Raw genomic sequence first — 16,292 nt, 5'->3', positions numbered from 1 at the left:
GGTCAGGGAGCTGCAGGGCGACCAACCCCGACGCTCTGCTCACCCGGCAGGTGAAATGTGTTCAGGATGCAATTCGTGCCAAGAAGAAAACGTTCAATTTCCTTGGGGAGATGATCACACTGGTGCCCTCGGTTGGGCTGTTCATCACCATGAACCCCGGCTACGCAGGACGGACAGAACTGCCCGAGAACTTGAAAGCTCTGTTCAGGTACCGCGGGCAGAGGGTCGGGGTGTGTCGGCGCAGATTTACCGCTGCGGTAACACTCCTGTGCCACAGCCACAATGAGACCTTTGCCAGCGCAAACGAGCATCTCTGTGTGTGCCAGTGGCCCTTGTGCCAGGGGCAACTTGGCACCTCAGGACAGCCCTGCTCAGAGCCCGAGGTTGGTTGGGAGAGCTGGATGGCTCAGCCTGGGGAAGAGCGTGCTCGAGGTGTCGAATTGCCATCTTTGGCTAAAATCCAATCGGTGGAAGGGGTGTCCCAGAGATGCTGCTCCCAGTTCTGTGGTGCTAACAGAAGTAGGGTACAACTGGTAGTCAAAACTGGCAGGAATTGTTGCTGCCTGCGGGAGGGTGAGGAGTGTGTGGAGGTTGTCCATGGCCCTGCTAACCTGCACTGCTCATCTCCAGACCCTGTGCCATGGTGGTGCCAGACTTCGAACTGATCTGTGAAATCATGCTTGTTGCAGAAGGTTTTATTGATGCTAAGCTTCTAGCAAGGAAGTTCATTACTTTGTACACACTCTGCAAAGAGCTACTGTCTAAACAGGTAATTTAACAATACTGCAGGGTTCTTCAGGATGAAGGAGTTGGTTTGAATTCCAGACCTGAGGGATTGCAGTAGGAATTGCTGGTAGCAACGTGCTGATGATGTTTGGAGCACAAGTCTATGGCTGTACAAATACCACTCCCACTCTGGTGGCATATTTCTGCCTTCTGGAAGTCCAAAAATAGAACAGAATAGAACACAGCCAGTTAGGATGAGAGCATACAGATATTCACCTCAGCAGGGGTGGCTTACAGGGAGGCGAGTTGGGCTGCTGTTCAGCCCGTGGCTGCCTGGGCTTGGCTTGTGCACAAGCTCACATTAAGCCCAGTCTGGCTGGCACTGCGTGGGCCTGGGGTGATGGACAAGGACATTCCTCTGTAACCTCGTTTAGAGCATTCTTTCTGCTGCCTCTTGGCAGGACCACTATGACTGGGGTCTGCGGGCTATCAAGTCCGTGTTGGTGGTGGCCGGTTCCTTGAAGAGAGGGGACCCTGACTGTGCCGAGGACCAAGTTCTGATGAGAGCTTTACGAGACTTCAACATCCCCAAGATTGTGACAGATGACTTACCTGTCTTCATGGGGCTGATAGGGGATCTGTTCCCAGCACTGGATATCCCCAGGAAGAGGGACCTCGACTTTGAGAAGGTGTGAGACAGCACCAGAGACCTCCCAGCCCCGGCAGGGGCCAGAGGCCAACGATCCCCTGGGCACTTCTGGGGGAGGCTGGTTTGTCTCCAGGGTCTCTCTGAGGCCATGACAGCTGCCTGTGCTCAGCTCCTGCTCCCCTCCAGGTCATCAAGCAGTCCATTCTGGAGCTGAAGCTGCAGCCGGAGGAGAGCTTTGTGCTGAAGGTGGTGCAGCTGGAGGAGCTGCTGCGAGTGAGACACTCGGTCTTTGTCATCGGCAACACTGGCTGTGGCAAGTCCCAGGTAGTAGCCAAACACTCCCTGAGGCCACGGGTCCCTCATGGGAGCAGCTCCACGGCTCACAGTTCCCCTCTGTGTAGGTGCTGAGGTCACTCAACAAGACCTACCAGAGCTTGAAGCGGCAGCCGGTCACTGTGGACCTTGACCCCAAGGCTGTGACCTGCGATGAGCTGTTTGGGGTTATTCATCCAGCCACGCGAGAGTGGAAGGACGGTGAGACACCTGAGCAGCTGCCTACTCCAGGTGGGACCTGGCACAAACCTTCCTCCAGCAGCCCCTGTGCACAGGCAAATGCCTTCATAAAATGTGAAGCCATAAACACCTGTGATGCCGTGGCAGGAACGGGAGGACCTTTCCTTGGGGCTTTTTGCTGGAGTTGTAAGGGAGGAGGAGAGTGTTTCAGAGTCCCACCCGTCCCTCAGCAAACGTGCTGTGTGTGGAAAGAGCTGCAAAGGACGTGTCTGTCTTTGGGGCAGGTCTGTTCTCCTCAATGATGCGTGATCTGGCCAACATCACACATGAGGGGCCCAAGTGGATCATCCTCGATGGAGACATTGACCCCATGTGGATCGAGTCGCTGAACACAGTCATGGATGACAATAAGGTCAGTGCCACCATATCCTGGGAGGTCTGCTTGCTCGGGATGATCCCCAGGGCCAGGGCATCGCCCCACGACAGGCTGCTCTCCCCAGGTCCTCACCTTGGCCAGCAACGAGCGCATCCCTCTCAACAACTCCATGCGGCTCCTCTTCGAGATCAGCCACCTGCGGACGGCCACGCCGGCCACCGTGTCCCGGGCAGGGATCCTCTACATCAACCCCACGGACCTGGGCTGGAACCCGTGAGCTCGGGGGAACGGGATGGGATGGGACGGGAGGGGACGGGACGGGATGGGACGGGACAGGAGGGGACAGGACGGGACGGGATGGGACGGGACGGGATGGGCACTGCCCCCACACGCTCACCCACAGCCCTGCCCATCTCTCCCGCAGCATTGTGACCAGCTGGATCGAGACAAGGACAGTGCAGTCTGAGAAGGCCAATTTGATGATCCTTTTTGACAAGTACCTGCCGGTGTGCCTAGAGAAGCTCAAGTCTGGATTCAAGAAGATCACGCCGGTCCCTGAGGTGTCAGTTATCCAGATGGTGCTGTACCTGCTGGAGTGCCTCCTGACGCCGCAGACCGTCCCGCCAGACTCGCCCCGGGAGCTCTATGAGCTCTATTTCGTCTTCGCTTGCACCTGGGCCTTCGGAGGGGCCATGTTCCGGGACCAGGTACAGCTCCTGCCCAGCTTCATCCCTGGGAAATCTCCCCATCCAGGGAATGCTAAAGCCAGAACATTGGCCAGCTGCTGAGATTTTCTGTTTGTTTCCTCCCAGCTCATGGATTACCGCCTGGAGTTCAGCAAGTGGTGGGTGAATGAGTTTAAAACCGTCAAGTTTCCTTCCACGGGGACAATTTTTGATTATTTCATTGATCCGGTAACAAAGAAATTCATGCCCTGGACTGAAAAAGTGCCAAAGTTCACCCTGGATCCCGAAGTCCCTTTACAGGTACTTCCCACAAGCTCCCGTGTCTCTGTGGCTTATTGATTACCCCGTGGTCTGTCCCTGGGCAACACTGGCTCCACAGATTCTCATAAAATAATATTTTACATGTAGATAGATGATATAAAACACATTTATACACACATACATACATGTGTGTACTCTCCACGTGCATATTCCCTCTCTATATATATAGTACATACATACTATATATACCATATCTAATATCTGTGTGGTATATAATGATATCTATGATATATATAACATATACAATGTGTACACACTAATGATATGTACAACTAATGTAACTATTGCTTGAATGCAAAACTGTACTTTAAACCTTTACGTGTCTGTCTTGAAATGCTCCCCTGAGGGTGCATTGGCTGAGCAAAGGCACTTGGGCAGCTTCAGGAATGGTGCTCTGCTGTTCTAGGTCAGCAACGTGTTTTCCCAACAGCTCTTAGTTTTGGTCAGAAAGTCTTTAGAAAACCAAGCACGTGAGGAGTTTTGCTTTAGAGAGGGAGCAGGTCTGTACGGAGGGAGCACAGCGCCCGTCAGCGCCCTGGGCACTGTGGGAAGGGCAAAGCTCCTGCCCCGTGCCCTGAGGCAGCCCTGGGACTGATGGCCCCTGTCCCCAGGCCTCCGTGGTGCACACAACCGAGACCATCTGCATCCGCTACTTCATGGACCTGCTGATGGCGAAGCAGCGCCCGGTGATGCTGGTGGGGAACACGGGCACGGGGAAGTCGGTCCTGATGCGGGACAAGCTGGAAGCGCTCAGCACAGACGAGTACCTCGTGCAGTCCGTGCCCTTTAACTTCTACACCACCTCGGCCATGCTGCAGGGTAAGGCTGCCCCGAGCCGGCAGCCAGCCCCATGCTGGGCTGTGCCACGCGGCCCCACGGCGCTGCCCCACTGCCCACCCGCTCCTCTCACTGCAGCTGTCCTTGAGAAGCCCCTGGAGAAGAAATCCGGGAGGAACTACGGCCCACCCGGGACCAAGAGGCTCATCTACTTCATCGATGACATGAACATGCCAGAGGTGGACAAGTATGGCACGGTGGCACCGCACACGCTCATCCGGCAGCACATGGACCACGGCCACTGGTGAGAGCCTGGCCAGTGGCCACAGCTGCGGGGCCATCCCCAGGGAAAGTGTCACAGTGCCTGTCCCTGTGCAGGTACGACAGGAACAAACTGACTCTGAAGGACATTCAAAACTGCCAGTATGTGGCCTGCATGAACCCGACTGCGGGGTCCTTCACCATCGACTCCAGGCTGCAGGTACACGGGACCGGGTGTGGGATGGGATGTGGGAGGGATGTTGCAGTCCCCCTGGGGCACAGCTCCCACCTAAACAGTTGCCCCTCGCCCCAGCGCCACTTCTGTGTGTTCGCCGTGAGCTTCCCCGGGCAGGAGGCTCTGCTGACCGTGTACAGCACCATCCTGGCTCAGCACCTGGCCCTGCAGCGGATGCCCACGGCTGTCCAGAACCTGCAGCCCCAGCTGGTAGCAGCAGCACTGGGTGAGCCCCTGCCATGCTGGCATCAGCCCCGGGGATGCACCCACACCACCAGCAAACCCAACCACCCTGCAAGCCCCCTGCCCTTCCGCACCACAGCACCACACCAAATCAGCCTCAGTTCTTCTCTGTCTCCTACTCATGTTCCAAACTCGGTGTCCTGGCCCTAGAAATCGACAGGCTAAAACCTGGGGCTTGTCCTGACTGCCCAGCTCATGGAGGGGAGCATGAGCCCAGCCCTGGGACCACTGTGGGCTCTGGGACCTGCCCACCCACTCACCCCTGTCTCCTGCCAACAGCCCTCCACCAGACAGTCGCCTCCACCTTCTTGCCAACAGCCATCAAGTTCCACTACCTCTTCAACCTCCGGGACCTCTCCAGCATCTTCCAGGTACTGGGAGGGCTGTTTCCTCTAATAGGCCCCATTCCTTTCCTTCTTTCATCAAGCATCCTGGCAGCATACCACAACCTCTTCTAAGGGCAGCCTTTAAACTCAGCTCTGAGTAGCAGTAAAATAACCCCCGAGGACTAAGGGGTCCGTGTGTTTGTCAGGGGCTGCTGTTCTCCACCCCCGAATGCCTGAAGAGTCCCATGGACTTGGTGCGTCTCTGGCTGCACGAAGCCGAGCGGGTGTACGGAGACAAACTCGTTGATGAAAAGGATCAGAAAAGCTTTGGGAAGATGTTGGCAGACACCTGCAGGAAGTTCTTTGATGTAAGTTGTGCTGTAACAGGAGGCAGTGCCCAGAGCTGCCAGCACAGGCTCAGTGGGGCACGGGCAGCGCTGCCCCATGGCTGAGCCCCACAGCTGAGCCCCGTGTCTGCCGTTGCCTTCCCCAGGATCTCAGCAAAGATGTGGTGTTTGCCAAGCCCAACATCTACTGCCACTTTGCCCAGGGCATGGGGGACCCCAAGTACCTGCCAGTGCCGAGCTGGCCGGCTCTGAACAAACTGCTGGTGGATGCCTTGGACAGCTACAACGAGATGAACGCAGCCATGAACCTGGTGAGTGCCACCGCAGGCAGCTCTGCGCCAGGGCACCTCAGACATGCTGCTGCTTTGCTCTCACTCGGGTCTGTTTGCTGCTTTTCCTGCTGTGATCTGGACTCTCAAACCCTCCCCTCCTGTTTTCCTCAGGTGCTCTTTGAAGATGCCGTGTCTCACATTTGCAGAATCAGTCGTATCTTGGAGTCCCCCCGGGGCAACGCGCTGCTGGTGGGGGTGGGAGGCAGTGGGAAGCAGAGCCTGGCGCGGCTGGCAGCCTACATCAGCAGTCTGGACGTGTTTCAGATTACTCTGAGGAAAGGCTATGGCATCCCAGACCTGAAGGTGAGAGCAGCTTCCAGCTCCCAGGAGAGATCCTGCAAACATGGAGCAGGGCTGAGCCCTGAGGTGGCTCCGGGGCCAGGGCGGGTGTGCAGGGCTCTGCTCTCCTCTCGTCACTCTGTGATCTGCTCAAAGGGGCCTTCCAAACACCCACAAGTCCTGTCCCAAGAGGCTGTGGTGTTTCCCTGGCCAGGGATGGGCAGGAGTGGTGCAGGCAGCCCATGGCACCTTCCCAAAGGCATCTCCTGGCTCTGGGCGGCCCAGGGACACCAGGCTGAGCTGAACCAGCCACTTTGGAGAGCAGCTTGGGAGGTTGAGAAGAGATGGGTGACAGTTCCTCTCCTGCTCCAGCTGGACCTTGCCTCCCAGTACATGAAGGCAGCCGTGAAGAACATCCCCACCGTGTTCCTGATGACAGACTCCCAAGTTGCTGACGAATCGTTCCTGGTCCTAATCAATGACTTCTTGGCATCTGGGGAGGTGCCAGGGCTCTTTCAGGATGATGACCTGGAAAGCATTATCAGTGCCATGAGGCCCCAAGTGAAGTTCCTTGGGCTGCAAGACACAAGGGAAAACTGCTGGAAATTGTTCATAGAAAAAGTCAGGCGGCAGTTAAAGGTGGGCGCTCGCTCGGGGGGTCGGTGCTTCCCCAAGCCAAAACCTCCTTGCAGACAGGACACACAAACCTGTGGGTTCATTACACAGTGATGGGTTTGGGCAAAAGGTGTTTTCAAAGGTTCCCCAGCCACCAGTGCAGCTCTTCACACCCACACATTTCTCTGCCATGGGACAGAGGGTGCTGAGCCGCCTCCACAGCTGTGAGCGGGTGCTGGGCTGTGCACTGACACACACACAGTGCCAGAGCCCATGGGTGCTGGCCCAGCCCCGCTGAGAGGCGCAGAGAGCACAGTCACAGACCAGCTCCTGTGTACGGGGAAATGGAGTCAGTGGTGGGAGGCAAAGCCCTGCTGTCCCTCAGAGCACCCACGGTGACGGAGGCATCACTCTGCCCCAGGTCATCCTCTGCTTCTCCCCCGTGGGCTCAACCCTGCGGGTGCGGGCACGGAGGTTCCCAGCTGTGGTCAACTGCACGGCCATCGACTGGTTCCACGAGTGGCCGGAGGACGCGCTGGTGTCCGTCAGCAGCAGGTTCCTGGAGGAAACGGGGGACATCGAGGTGAGCTGGGACCCCGGGTCAGGGCGTGCCGTGGCTCAGCCTGCTCCTGGCAGAACATCTCACTGTGTGTGCTCCTGGTGCAGCCCCAGGTCAAGGTCTCCATCAGCCAGTTCATGTCCTACGTCCACATGAGCGTTAAGGAGATGTCCAAGACCTACCTGGCCACAGAGAGACGCTACAATTACACCACACCAAAGACCTTCCTGGAGCAGATAAAGCTTTACCAAAACCTGCTGTCGAAGAAACGGAGCGAGCTCACTGCCAAGATCGAGAGGCTGGAGAAGGGGCTGACAAAGCTGCAGAGCACAACGTCACAGGTGCCTGTCTGCAGCATCACTTATGGTCAGGGTGGCCGTGAGGGCCCCAAGCCAGGCCGAGCCACCGCTGTGAGGCTGGGCAGGGCTTGGCAGGGCCAGCCCTCTGATCTGTCCCGTTTCTACTCCCATCAAGGTGGATGACCTGAAAGCCAAGCTGGCGGTCCAGGAGGCAGAGCTGAAGCAGAAGAACGAGGATGCAGATAAACTGATCCACGTGGTGGGTGTCGAGACGGAGAAGGTCAGCAAGGAGAAAGCCATCGCTGATGAGGAAGAGATGAAGGTCGAGGCCATCAACAAGGTGTGTGGTGCTGAGCTGGTGCCTGGTGTGCCAGGGTCCAACACGGGATGGGGCAGCACAAGCTCTGTCAGCTCTGGCTGCTCACGCTGTCCTGTGCCCTCACCTCCCCAGAACGTGGCTGAGAAGCAGCGAGCCTGTGAGACTGACCTGGCGAAAGCAGAGCCGGCACTCGTGGCTGCCCAGGAGGCCCTCGACACACTCAACAAGGTGGGCAACGCCTCAGTGGGAGGCGGGTCCCTGGGTGGTGCTGGAGTGATGCTCAGTGTCCCCCTGGTACCTTCCCAGAACAACCTGACAGAGCTGAAGTCCTTCGGGTCCCCGCCGCAGGCGGTGGTGAACGTGACAGCAGCTGTGATGGTCCTGACGGCGCCCAAGGGCAAGATACCGAAGGATAAGAGCTGGAAGGCAGCAAAAGTCATGATGGGGAAAGTAGACACTTTCCTTGACAGCTTGAAGAAGTTTGACAAGGAGCACATCCCCGAGCCGTGCCTCAAGGCGTTCCAGTGAGTCCACAGACGCCTCCAGCCCTCCCCAGCAGGCGCAGGGGGATGGGGGGCAGGAGCAGGACCCAGGCGTCCGCTCTCCCCCACTGCCGCCCACCGCAGCCGGGGCCGTGGCGCAGCGTCTCCTCCTGCCCCAGGCCCTACCGCTCCGACCCCACCTTCGATCCCGAGTTCATCATGTCCAAGTCCACGGCCGCTGCAGGCCTGTGCTCCTGGTGCCTCAACATCGTCCGGTTCTACGAGGTGTACTGCGAGGTGGAGCCCAAGAGGCAGGCGCTGGAGGAGGCCAACGCCGAGCTGGCCGAGGCGCAGGACAAGCTCCGTCGCATTAAGAACAAAGTTGCTGTAAGTGTGTTCCCCGCAGCACACGGACACGGCCAGAACCGCCCAGAGCAGGAGCCGTGTCAGCGCCCAGGGGCTGCTGCAAAGCTCCCTCCTGCTCTGGCAGCCTCCTGCAGGCTGCGGGAGGCAACTGTGGATGTGTTGTGTTTCGAAGGACCTGAATAACAACCTGGCAGCTCTCACGGCAGAATTTGAGAAAGCTACAGCTGAAAAAATCAAATGTCAGCAGGAGGCTGATGCGACCAACAGAGTCATCACCTTGGCAAACAGGTACCACGCAAACAGCGGCTCCAGGAGCACTGCGACTCTGCTGCTCGCTGGCATTGCCCTGTGACACAGCGGTCAGGGAAGCATCAGAGCCCCCCACATCCTCCCCACGTTAGAAAAACCCCAGGTATGGACTGGGCTAGAAATGGGGGGATGCAGCCGTGGAGCCGTGCACCCCGGGTAAGGGCAGCCCAGCAGAGGTGGGACAGTCCTGAGGGCAGCTGGGCTGCTCTGGGGCATCAGGGCCAAGTCCCCCCAGCCCTGCAGAGGCACCACTGCAGCCCCCATCCCCTCTGCTCCCCCCAGGCTCATCGGGGGGCTGGCATCCGAAAACGTGCGCTGGGCTGAGTCAGTGGAGATGCTGAGAGAGCAGGAGCAGACCCTGTGCGGAGATGTGCTGCTGATCTCTGCCTTCGTGTCCTACCTCGGCTACTTCACCAAGAAGTACAGGGCTGAGCTCCTGGAGAAGCACTGGATCCCCTTCCTCGGCAGGCTGGCGGTGAGTGGCCACAGGCCCTGTCTCGGGGTGCACCGAGGGGCTCCCACTCCTCCCAGCCGGGCACCCAACGTCCTGTGCCCGGCAGGTGCCCATCCCCACCACGCCAGGGCTGGACCCCCTCAGCCTCCTCACAGACACGGCCGACGTGGCTGCCTGGAACAACCAGGGTCTGCCCAGCGACCGCACGTCCACCGAGAATGCCACCATCCTGTGCAACACGCAGCGCTGGCCCCTGGTGGTGGACGCTCAGCTCCAGGGCATCAAGTGGATCAAGAACAAGTACAAGGAGGAGCTGCAGGCCATCCGCCTGGGCCAGAGGAGGTGGGTCAGGGGCTGCGGGGTGGCTGTGGGCTCAGGCTGGAGCGGCGGCACGGGGCACCCACAGGCTCTGCGGGAGCCTCTGCTCAGCCCGTGCCGCACCGCCCTCCTCTCGGCCGCAGTTACCTGGAGACCATCGAGCGGGCGGTTTCCGAAGGACAGACGCTGCTGATCGAGGATGTCGGTGAGACGGTGGAGCCGGTGCTGGACAACCTCCTGGGCAGGAACACCACCAAGAAGGGCAGGTCAGCACAGCCCATCCTCTGCTGCCAGGCACCTTCACCTGCTCTGAGCCCCCACATTTATGCCCCTTGCATGACGCTGCCCCTCTGATGATCCTTCAGGGAGGCAGATGAGAGCCTCTGGCCACATCCCCTGCTTTTCTCTGGGTATTTCCCAGTGAAGATACTTGTAATTGATGTGACATTTCAGAATGTTCTGGTCTGCAGAGTCCAGGTCATTTAGTGGTTTAAGAAGAGCCTGTTCCCTTGTGCATCTGCAATAGGGTGTGATAAACTGAGACCCCAGCCCTGATGGGTTCTTTCAGCAGTTTGGCCCTTGCTGCAACTTTTCCCAACCAGAGAAACTCACCTCAAGCATCTGGGGTCAGCACATAGGCTGCAGGCTTCTGCCTGTGACAAGTTACTGCCCAGTAGGTAAGTTAATTTGTTCAATTAACTGAACAGATACATTAGGATTGGAGATAAAGAAGTGGAGTATCACCCGCACTTCCGCCTGATTCTGCACACCAAGTATTCCAACCCTCACTACAAGCCAGAGGTGCAGGCTCAGTGCACCCTCATCAACTTCCTGGTGACCCGGGAGGGACTGGAGGACCAGCTCCTGGCTGCCGTGGTGGCCAAAGAGCGGCCAGACCTGGAGACCCTGAAGGTAGGAACACAGCGAGTGGGCAGCAGCGCGTGGCCCAGGGCAGCTGCAGGAGCTCTGCTGGCAGCGAGCAGCGAGATCCCGCCTCCCTGCCACTGCTGCTGCTCATGGAGAGCTGAGCAAGCCCCGCTCAGAGCTGCCACGTGTGCGGGTGGCTGCGGGTCCCAGCAGGGGCCACGTCCACCCTCCTCCCACATCAGCGCTGCAGCAACAGCACGAGAAGCTTGACTGGGTTCTGAGACCCGTAACTCAGCTGACAGGTACCTCGGTGCCTCTACCAAGGTGTATTTACAAATTGCTGGGCTGCATTTGTGAAGGGAGAGTCTGTAACCGGCAGAAGACAAAGCAGATGAGCAGAGCTGTCGATGGGCCACGGTCTGCCACACGCGGGTCGTTAGTGAGACAGCGATGGATGCCAGAGCCTCGCCGCGGGCTCTTGCATGACGCGTCTCCACGGGGCTCTGCTGTTGTAGGCAAACCTCACCAAGAGCCAGAACGAGTTCAAGATCAGGCTGAAGGAGCTGGAGGATTCCCTGCTCGCCCGGCTGTCTGCTGCCACGGGGAACTTCCTGGGGGACACGGCGCTGGTGGAGAACCTGGAAACAACGAAGCGCACGGCCATGGAAATTGAGGAAAAGGTGAGCGAGCTGCTGCAGAGCTGGTGCTGCAGGGGCAGCGGGAGGCTGGGATGCTGGGTAACACCCACCTTCACGTGCATCAAGGTGAAAGAAGCAAAAGTCACCGAGGTCCAAATTAACGTCGCTAGAGAGAACTACAGGCCAGCGGCAGAGCGAGCGTCCCTGCTGTACTTCATCCTGAGTGACCTCAACAAGATCAACCTCATGTACCAGTTCTCTCTCAAGGTAAGATAGGGAGCAAGCAGGGACTTGGTTGGTTTGGGCAGGAGGGGGTGGTGGAGGGAGCTCAGTGAGTCAGTGGTTTAGCATTGCCGCTGCTCACAGAAGCCCCAGCAGCTGAGCTGCCCCCGGCTCCTCCGCAGGCATTCAACAGGGTCTTTGAGAAAGCCATTCAGCGCACGGCCCCCGACGAGGACATCAAGCAAAGGGTGATCAACCTGATGGAGGAGATCACCTACTCAGTCTATGTGTACACTGCACGGGGGCTGTTTGAGAGAGACAAACTCATATTCCTGGCCCAGGTCACCTTCCAGGTAACTCAGCCAAAGGTTTGGGGCTTCCATTGTCCAATACTGTGCATGAGATTGATGGTTTAGACACATGGTTCTGCTCTCAACCTGCCAGGTCCTGGCAATCAAGAAAGAAGTGAACCCAGCAGAGCTGGACTTTCTTCTGCGCTTCCCTTCCAAGGCCGGTGTCACGTCCCCCGTGGACTTCCTGCAGCCCCAGGGCTGGGGTGGCATCAAGGTTGGTCTGCACCGACTCCCATGCAATGTTGGCACAGGGGTCTGCACTCAGCCCTGAGGGGATGCAGGGACAGCTTGCTTGTGCAGCAGGGACAGGCAGGTGAGGTTGTGTCTTGGCAGTGTTTGGACTGTCAAGTGTCCACAACTCCTCACCCAGGAGCTCAGGGTGTCTGAACTGTGTCCCACCATGAGCAGCATCCCCCCTTCACTGCGGGGACCTTCACAGAGATGCCCCTGGGAGCCCCAGTGCAGCCGTGCCCAGCACAGGGCAGGTCTGGCACCCTGGATCCTGAGCCCAGGGTCCCCGAGGGCGAGCAGAGCCCAGGAATGATTTAGCTCTTCTCTGCGGGACCTGAAGGTGCTCTCGGAAATGGAAGAGTTCAGGAACTTGGACAGTGACATCAAGGGCTCGGCCAAGCGGTGGAAGAAGTTTGTGGAGTCCGAGGTGCCGGAGAAGGAAGTGTTCCCCCAGGAGTGGAAGAACAAGTCAGCTGTGCAGAAGCTGTGCATGCTGCGGTGCATGCGGCCGGACAGGATGACCTACGCCATCAGGTGCGTGGGCAGGCGGCACGGCGCCCTCCCGGCACCAGCACCCCCCGTGCTCCTTGCAGCATGGTTTTGTTCTCCTGTAGGAACTTTGTAGAAGAGAAGATGGGGAGCAGGTTCGTGGAAGGCAGGAGCGTTGACCTGTCCAAGGCGTACAAGGAGAGCAGCCCCTCCACGCCCCTCTTCTTCATCCTCTCCCCCGGCGTCGACCCGCTGAAAGACGTGGAGGCCCTGGGTGAGCCCTGCGCTCGAGGGCTGCAGCTCTGCAGCTCCAGCTCCGTACCCAGGCGAAGGGAGAAGGCGCCTGACGCTGCGGTGGCCTCTTCCCTCCCCAGGCAGAACCCTGAACTTCACCATCGACAACGGGAGGATCCACAACGTGTCGCTGGGACAGGGCCAGGAGGCCGTGGCAGAACAAGCCCTGGAGGTGGCAGCTGCCGAGGGCCACTGGGTCATCCTGCAGGTTCGGGGCCAGAGGGACACAGCCCTGACGGCACCTGGGCGGGGATGGGGTGGGATGGAGCACGTCGGGGCAGCCCCGGGGCTGTGCTTCAGGCCCAGCAGTGCAGGAAGGGTTCCTGTTGCAGAACATCCACCTGGTAGCCCGGTGGCTGGGCACGCTGGAGAAGACGGTGGAGCAGCACAGCCTGGACAGCCACAGCGACTACCGTGTGTTCATGAGCGCCGAGCCTGCCGCCAGCCCCGAGGCTCACATCATCCCCCAGGGACTGCTGGAAGACGCCATCAAAATCACCAACGAGCCCCCGACGGGCATGTACGCCAACGTGCACAAAGCCCTCGACCTCTTCACCCAGGTACCACCCCCGACAGCCCCACTGGGCACGGCCCCAGCCCTGCAGCCCCTTTGGCTCACCCTGTCCTGGGGTTTAAGGGGCTGAGCACCCCTGGGGCCTCCCTGCAGACACAGCCCTGTGCCAGGAGTCCCCCAGGCACAACCTCTGGAGTTGTCCAGAGACCTCCACTTGTCAGGAGGGATTCAGGGGGCACTAGAGCTGCCCCGGGGTTCCACAAGCAGGGAAGGTGCTGCCTTCCTACTGCCCTTCCCCTTGATGAAGGCTGCTGCTACAAACAAGCAGCATGGGAGGGTGAATTCCTAATATTGTTATAAACAAATGAGTGCCAAATGTACCCAACCAGCAGATCTTTACAAGACCATTTGATGCTTGTTTTTTTAACAGTTTTCACTTCTCCTTTGCCATCACCTGTTAATCACCTGTTCTTCAGCTGAGGGATGGCTGATAGCAACACTCCACCACCCACACTATCCTTTCCATTCCACTGCAGGACACGTTAGAGATGTGCAGCAAAGAAATCGAGTTCAAATGCATCCTGTTTGCTCTCTGTTACTTCCACGCTGTGGTGGCTGAGCGGCGCAAGTTCGGCGCCCAGGGCTGGAACAGACCCTACCCCTTCAACAACGGGGACCTGACCATCTCCATCAACGTGCTCTACAACTACCTGGAGGCAAACCCCAAGGTGAGGCTGTCGTGGTGACCTCGGCACAGAGCACACTGTGACCACCACCCTTTGTGAAAGCATTCACCTGGTTGGTGCACAGAGGCTTTTACCTGAGGCCAGAGCAAGGCCAGCAGATCCTTCTCTGGAGCTGCCCACAGGCTCTGCCAGGGCACGGTACAGACTGAGCTGGGTGGAAGCGAGTGCCCAGCACCAGGCTGGGCCAAAGGCCTGCTCTGGCTCATGGGTTGGTTCTTTTAAATCACTTCCTCCCTAAAAGGCAAAACCTGCCCCAAGTGTGCAGGTGCAATGGGTGGCACGCAGGTCTCGCCCTGAGCAGAGTCCTGCTTTCACCTGACCTCACAAGTGGGATCAAGTGTTGGTCTGAACAAAGAGGGGATGCTGGGGGTTCAAAGCATAGGGAGAAGGTGAAATCTGTGGGCAAACAGGAGAGACACCTGACACAGGGCCTCAGGCTGCAGAGGACTCCTGGAAGCCACCCTGAAACTCCACAGCAGCCTCTCCTTGCAGGTACCGTGGGATGATCTCCGGTACCTCTTTGGTGAGATCATGTACGGGGGCCACATCACGGACGACTGGGACCGCCGGCTGTGTCGGACGTACCTGAGCGAATACATCTGTGAGGAGATGCTGGAAGGGGAGGTGTACTTGGCTCCAGGCTTTCAGATTCCTCCCAGCCTGGATTACAAGGTAAGAGACTAACACTGTGAGTAGCTGTGGATAAATGGGCACTAGTCGGAGTTCCCTTACGGTCACCAGGGCGGAATGGTGGGGGAGTTTCAACACCCTGGAACATGCAGAATCACCGCAAAAGTCATTCCTGTGGCTGGGGGTGGGTAAGGGAAAAACTTAGGTAAGATGTGAGCACAGAAACATCCTGCACAAGGCAAAGCAGCCGTGTGTGAAGCACCAGGGGCACTGTGAGGCAGCTCCACGGCCGCCGCAGCACCGCGCTGCCGGCACGGACCCGAGCTGAGGCGAGCGCCTGCTGTGCCCCCTGCCCAGGGCTACCACCAGTACATCGACGACAACCTGCCCCCCGAGAGCCCCTACCTGTACGGCCTCCACCCCAACGCCGAGATTGGCTTCCTCACCGTCACCTCCGACCGGCTCTTGCAGACCGTGCTGGAAATGCAGCCCAAGGAGTCGGACGCTGCCGGAGGCTCAGGCGTCTCCCGGGAGGAAAAGGCAAGTACAGCTTCTGCCTCTTCACCTCACTCCCAGGCAGGAGCCGGGCACCCAGCTCGTATGACATGAGCTGCATCCTCCAGCATCTCAGAGACACCCCAGCTGCTGCCCGGCCCCCTCTGCCCCACAGCTCGGGTAAGGGCAGGGGTCTCCGGAGGTCACTGGGGATGAGATGCCCCGGGACACAGGGCCCAGGCTGCGTGCTCAGCAGCTGGAGCAGGCTCAGTGACTCCCACTGGTGGTGGCCACTACTGGGGAAAAAAAGAAAACTCCTCCTCCTGCCTCTCCTGGGCTTGACTGTAATTTACAGCCTGTGGCTGCAGCTTCACCTTCCTGGCCAGCAAAAGAGCTGCAGCTTTTTGTGAGCCAAGAGCAGTCAGTAAAAGAACAGAGTTCTAGTAACAGAGGAGGAAGCACGAGAAAACACAAAGACAGCAAATGTGAGTCAGCAAGTGCTGACCCCGCAGTGCTCTTCCTGAGATGAGCAGCTGCATGGGGTGTTCTCTCCAGGTGAAGTCGGTCCTTGACGACATCATGGAGAAGCTGCCCGAACCGTTCAACATGGCAGAGATCATGGCAAAAGCAGCAGACAAGACCCCCTATATAGTAGTTGCCTTCCAGGAATGTGAGAGGATGAACATCCTGACCCATGAGATGAGGCGCTCCTTGAAGGAGCTGGACTTGGGACTGAAGGTACGTGGTGTCCCTGGCAGAGGGCTGATCCCCCTCCCAGCCCCTGCTCCGTGGTCAGCCCGAGCCCAGACCCTCCCTGCAGCCTGGCTGGGCTCGGCTGACATGGCTCAGCCTTTCCTCCCCTCCCCAGGGCGAGCTGACGATCACAGCTGACATGGAGGAGCTGTCACACGCTCTCTTCTACAACACAGTCCCGGCCTCCTGGACGCGTTACGCTTACCCCTCGCTGCTGGGCCTGGGCGCCTGGTACACAGACCTGCTGCTGCGGGCCAGGGTGAGCACA

At 58.6% G+C, this 16,292-nt stretch overlaps 1 protein-coding gene across 6 annotated transcripts in view; it reads left to right on the top strand.

The window, feature by feature from the left end:
* Positions 1–16,292, top strand: part of DNAH17 (dynein axonemal heavy chain 17) — a 30,855-nt gene that overhangs the window by 12,787 nt on the left and 1,776 nt on the right. Inside the window, exons 37-78 of one of the 6 annotated variants that reach the window (XM_062010849.1) lie at positions 51–208; positions 631–769; positions 1,188–1,415; positions 1,562–1,699; positions 1,777–1,909; positions 2,173–2,300; positions 2,389–2,537; positions 2,689–2,971; positions 3,077–3,250; positions 3,883–4,090; positions 4,187–4,352; positions 4,427–4,529; positions 4,623–4,770; positions 5,067–5,158; positions 5,320–5,481; positions 5,607–5,771; positions 5,904–6,095; positions 6,444–6,710; positions 7,108–7,269; positions 7,353–7,586; positions 7,720–7,884; positions 7,996–8,091; positions 8,170–8,387; positions 8,525–8,732; positions 8,884–8,999; positions 9,303–9,495; positions 9,581–9,816; positions 9,936–10,058; positions 10,500–10,704; positions 11,175–11,339; positions 11,424–11,564; positions 11,702–11,872; positions 11,964–12,086; positions 12,444–12,637; positions 12,718–12,866; positions 12,967–13,094; positions 13,219–13,446; positions 13,937–14,128; positions 14,639–14,818; positions 15,134–15,316; positions 15,827–16,009; positions 16,140–16,283. In XM_062010849.1, coding sequence (XP_061866833.1) covers positions 51–208; positions 631–769; positions 1,188–1,415; positions 1,562–1,699; positions 1,777–1,909; positions 2,173–2,300; positions 2,389–2,537; positions 2,689–2,971; positions 3,077–3,250; positions 3,883–4,090; positions 4,187–4,352; positions 4,427–4,529; positions 4,623–4,770; positions 5,067–5,158; positions 5,320–5,481; positions 5,607–5,771; positions 5,904–6,095; positions 6,444–6,710; positions 7,108–7,269; positions 7,353–7,586; positions 7,720–7,884; positions 7,996–8,091; positions 8,170–8,387; positions 8,525–8,732; positions 8,884–8,999; positions 9,303–9,495; positions 9,581–9,816; positions 9,936–10,058; positions 10,500–10,704; positions 11,175–11,339; positions 11,424–11,564; positions 11,702–11,872; positions 11,964–12,086; positions 12,444–12,637; positions 12,718–12,866; positions 12,967–13,094; positions 13,219–13,446; positions 13,937–14,128; positions 14,639–14,818; positions 15,134–15,316; positions 15,827–16,009; positions 16,140–16,283 — 7,170 coding nt within the window. Of the gene's footprint in view, positions 1–50; positions 209–630; positions 770–1,187; positions 1,416–1,561; positions 1,700–1,776; positions 1,910–2,172; positions 2,301–2,388; positions 2,538–2,688; positions 2,972–3,076; positions 3,251–3,882; positions 4,530–4,622; positions 4,771–5,066; positions 5,159–5,319; positions 5,482–5,606; positions 5,772–5,903; positions 6,096–6,443; positions 6,711–7,107; positions 7,270–7,352; positions 7,587–7,719; positions 7,885–7,995; positions 8,092–8,169; positions 8,388–8,524; positions 8,733–8,883; positions 9,000–9,031; positions 9,124–9,302; positions 9,496–9,580; positions 9,817–9,935; positions 10,059–10,499; positions 10,705–11,174; positions 11,340–11,423; positions 11,565–11,701; positions 11,873–11,963; positions 12,087–12,443; positions 12,638–12,717; positions 12,867–12,966; positions 13,095–13,218; positions 13,447–13,936; positions 14,129–14,638; positions 14,819–15,133; positions 15,317–15,826; positions 16,010–16,139; positions 16,284–16,292 lie in introns of those variants that run through there. The other 5 variants (XM_062010843.1, XM_062010845.1, XM_062010844.1 and 2 more) reach the window with 5 other exon arrangements.

Source organism: Colius striatus, chromosome 18, assembly GCF_028858725.1.
Source record: "Colius striatus isolate bColStr4 chromosome 18, bColStr4.1.hap1, whole genome shotgun sequence".
Classification (NCBI taxonomy): Eukaryota; Metazoa; Chordata; class Aves; order Coliiformes; family Coliidae; genus Colius; species Colius striatus.
This window is presented reverse-complemented; position numbering and strand designations above follow the sequence as displayed.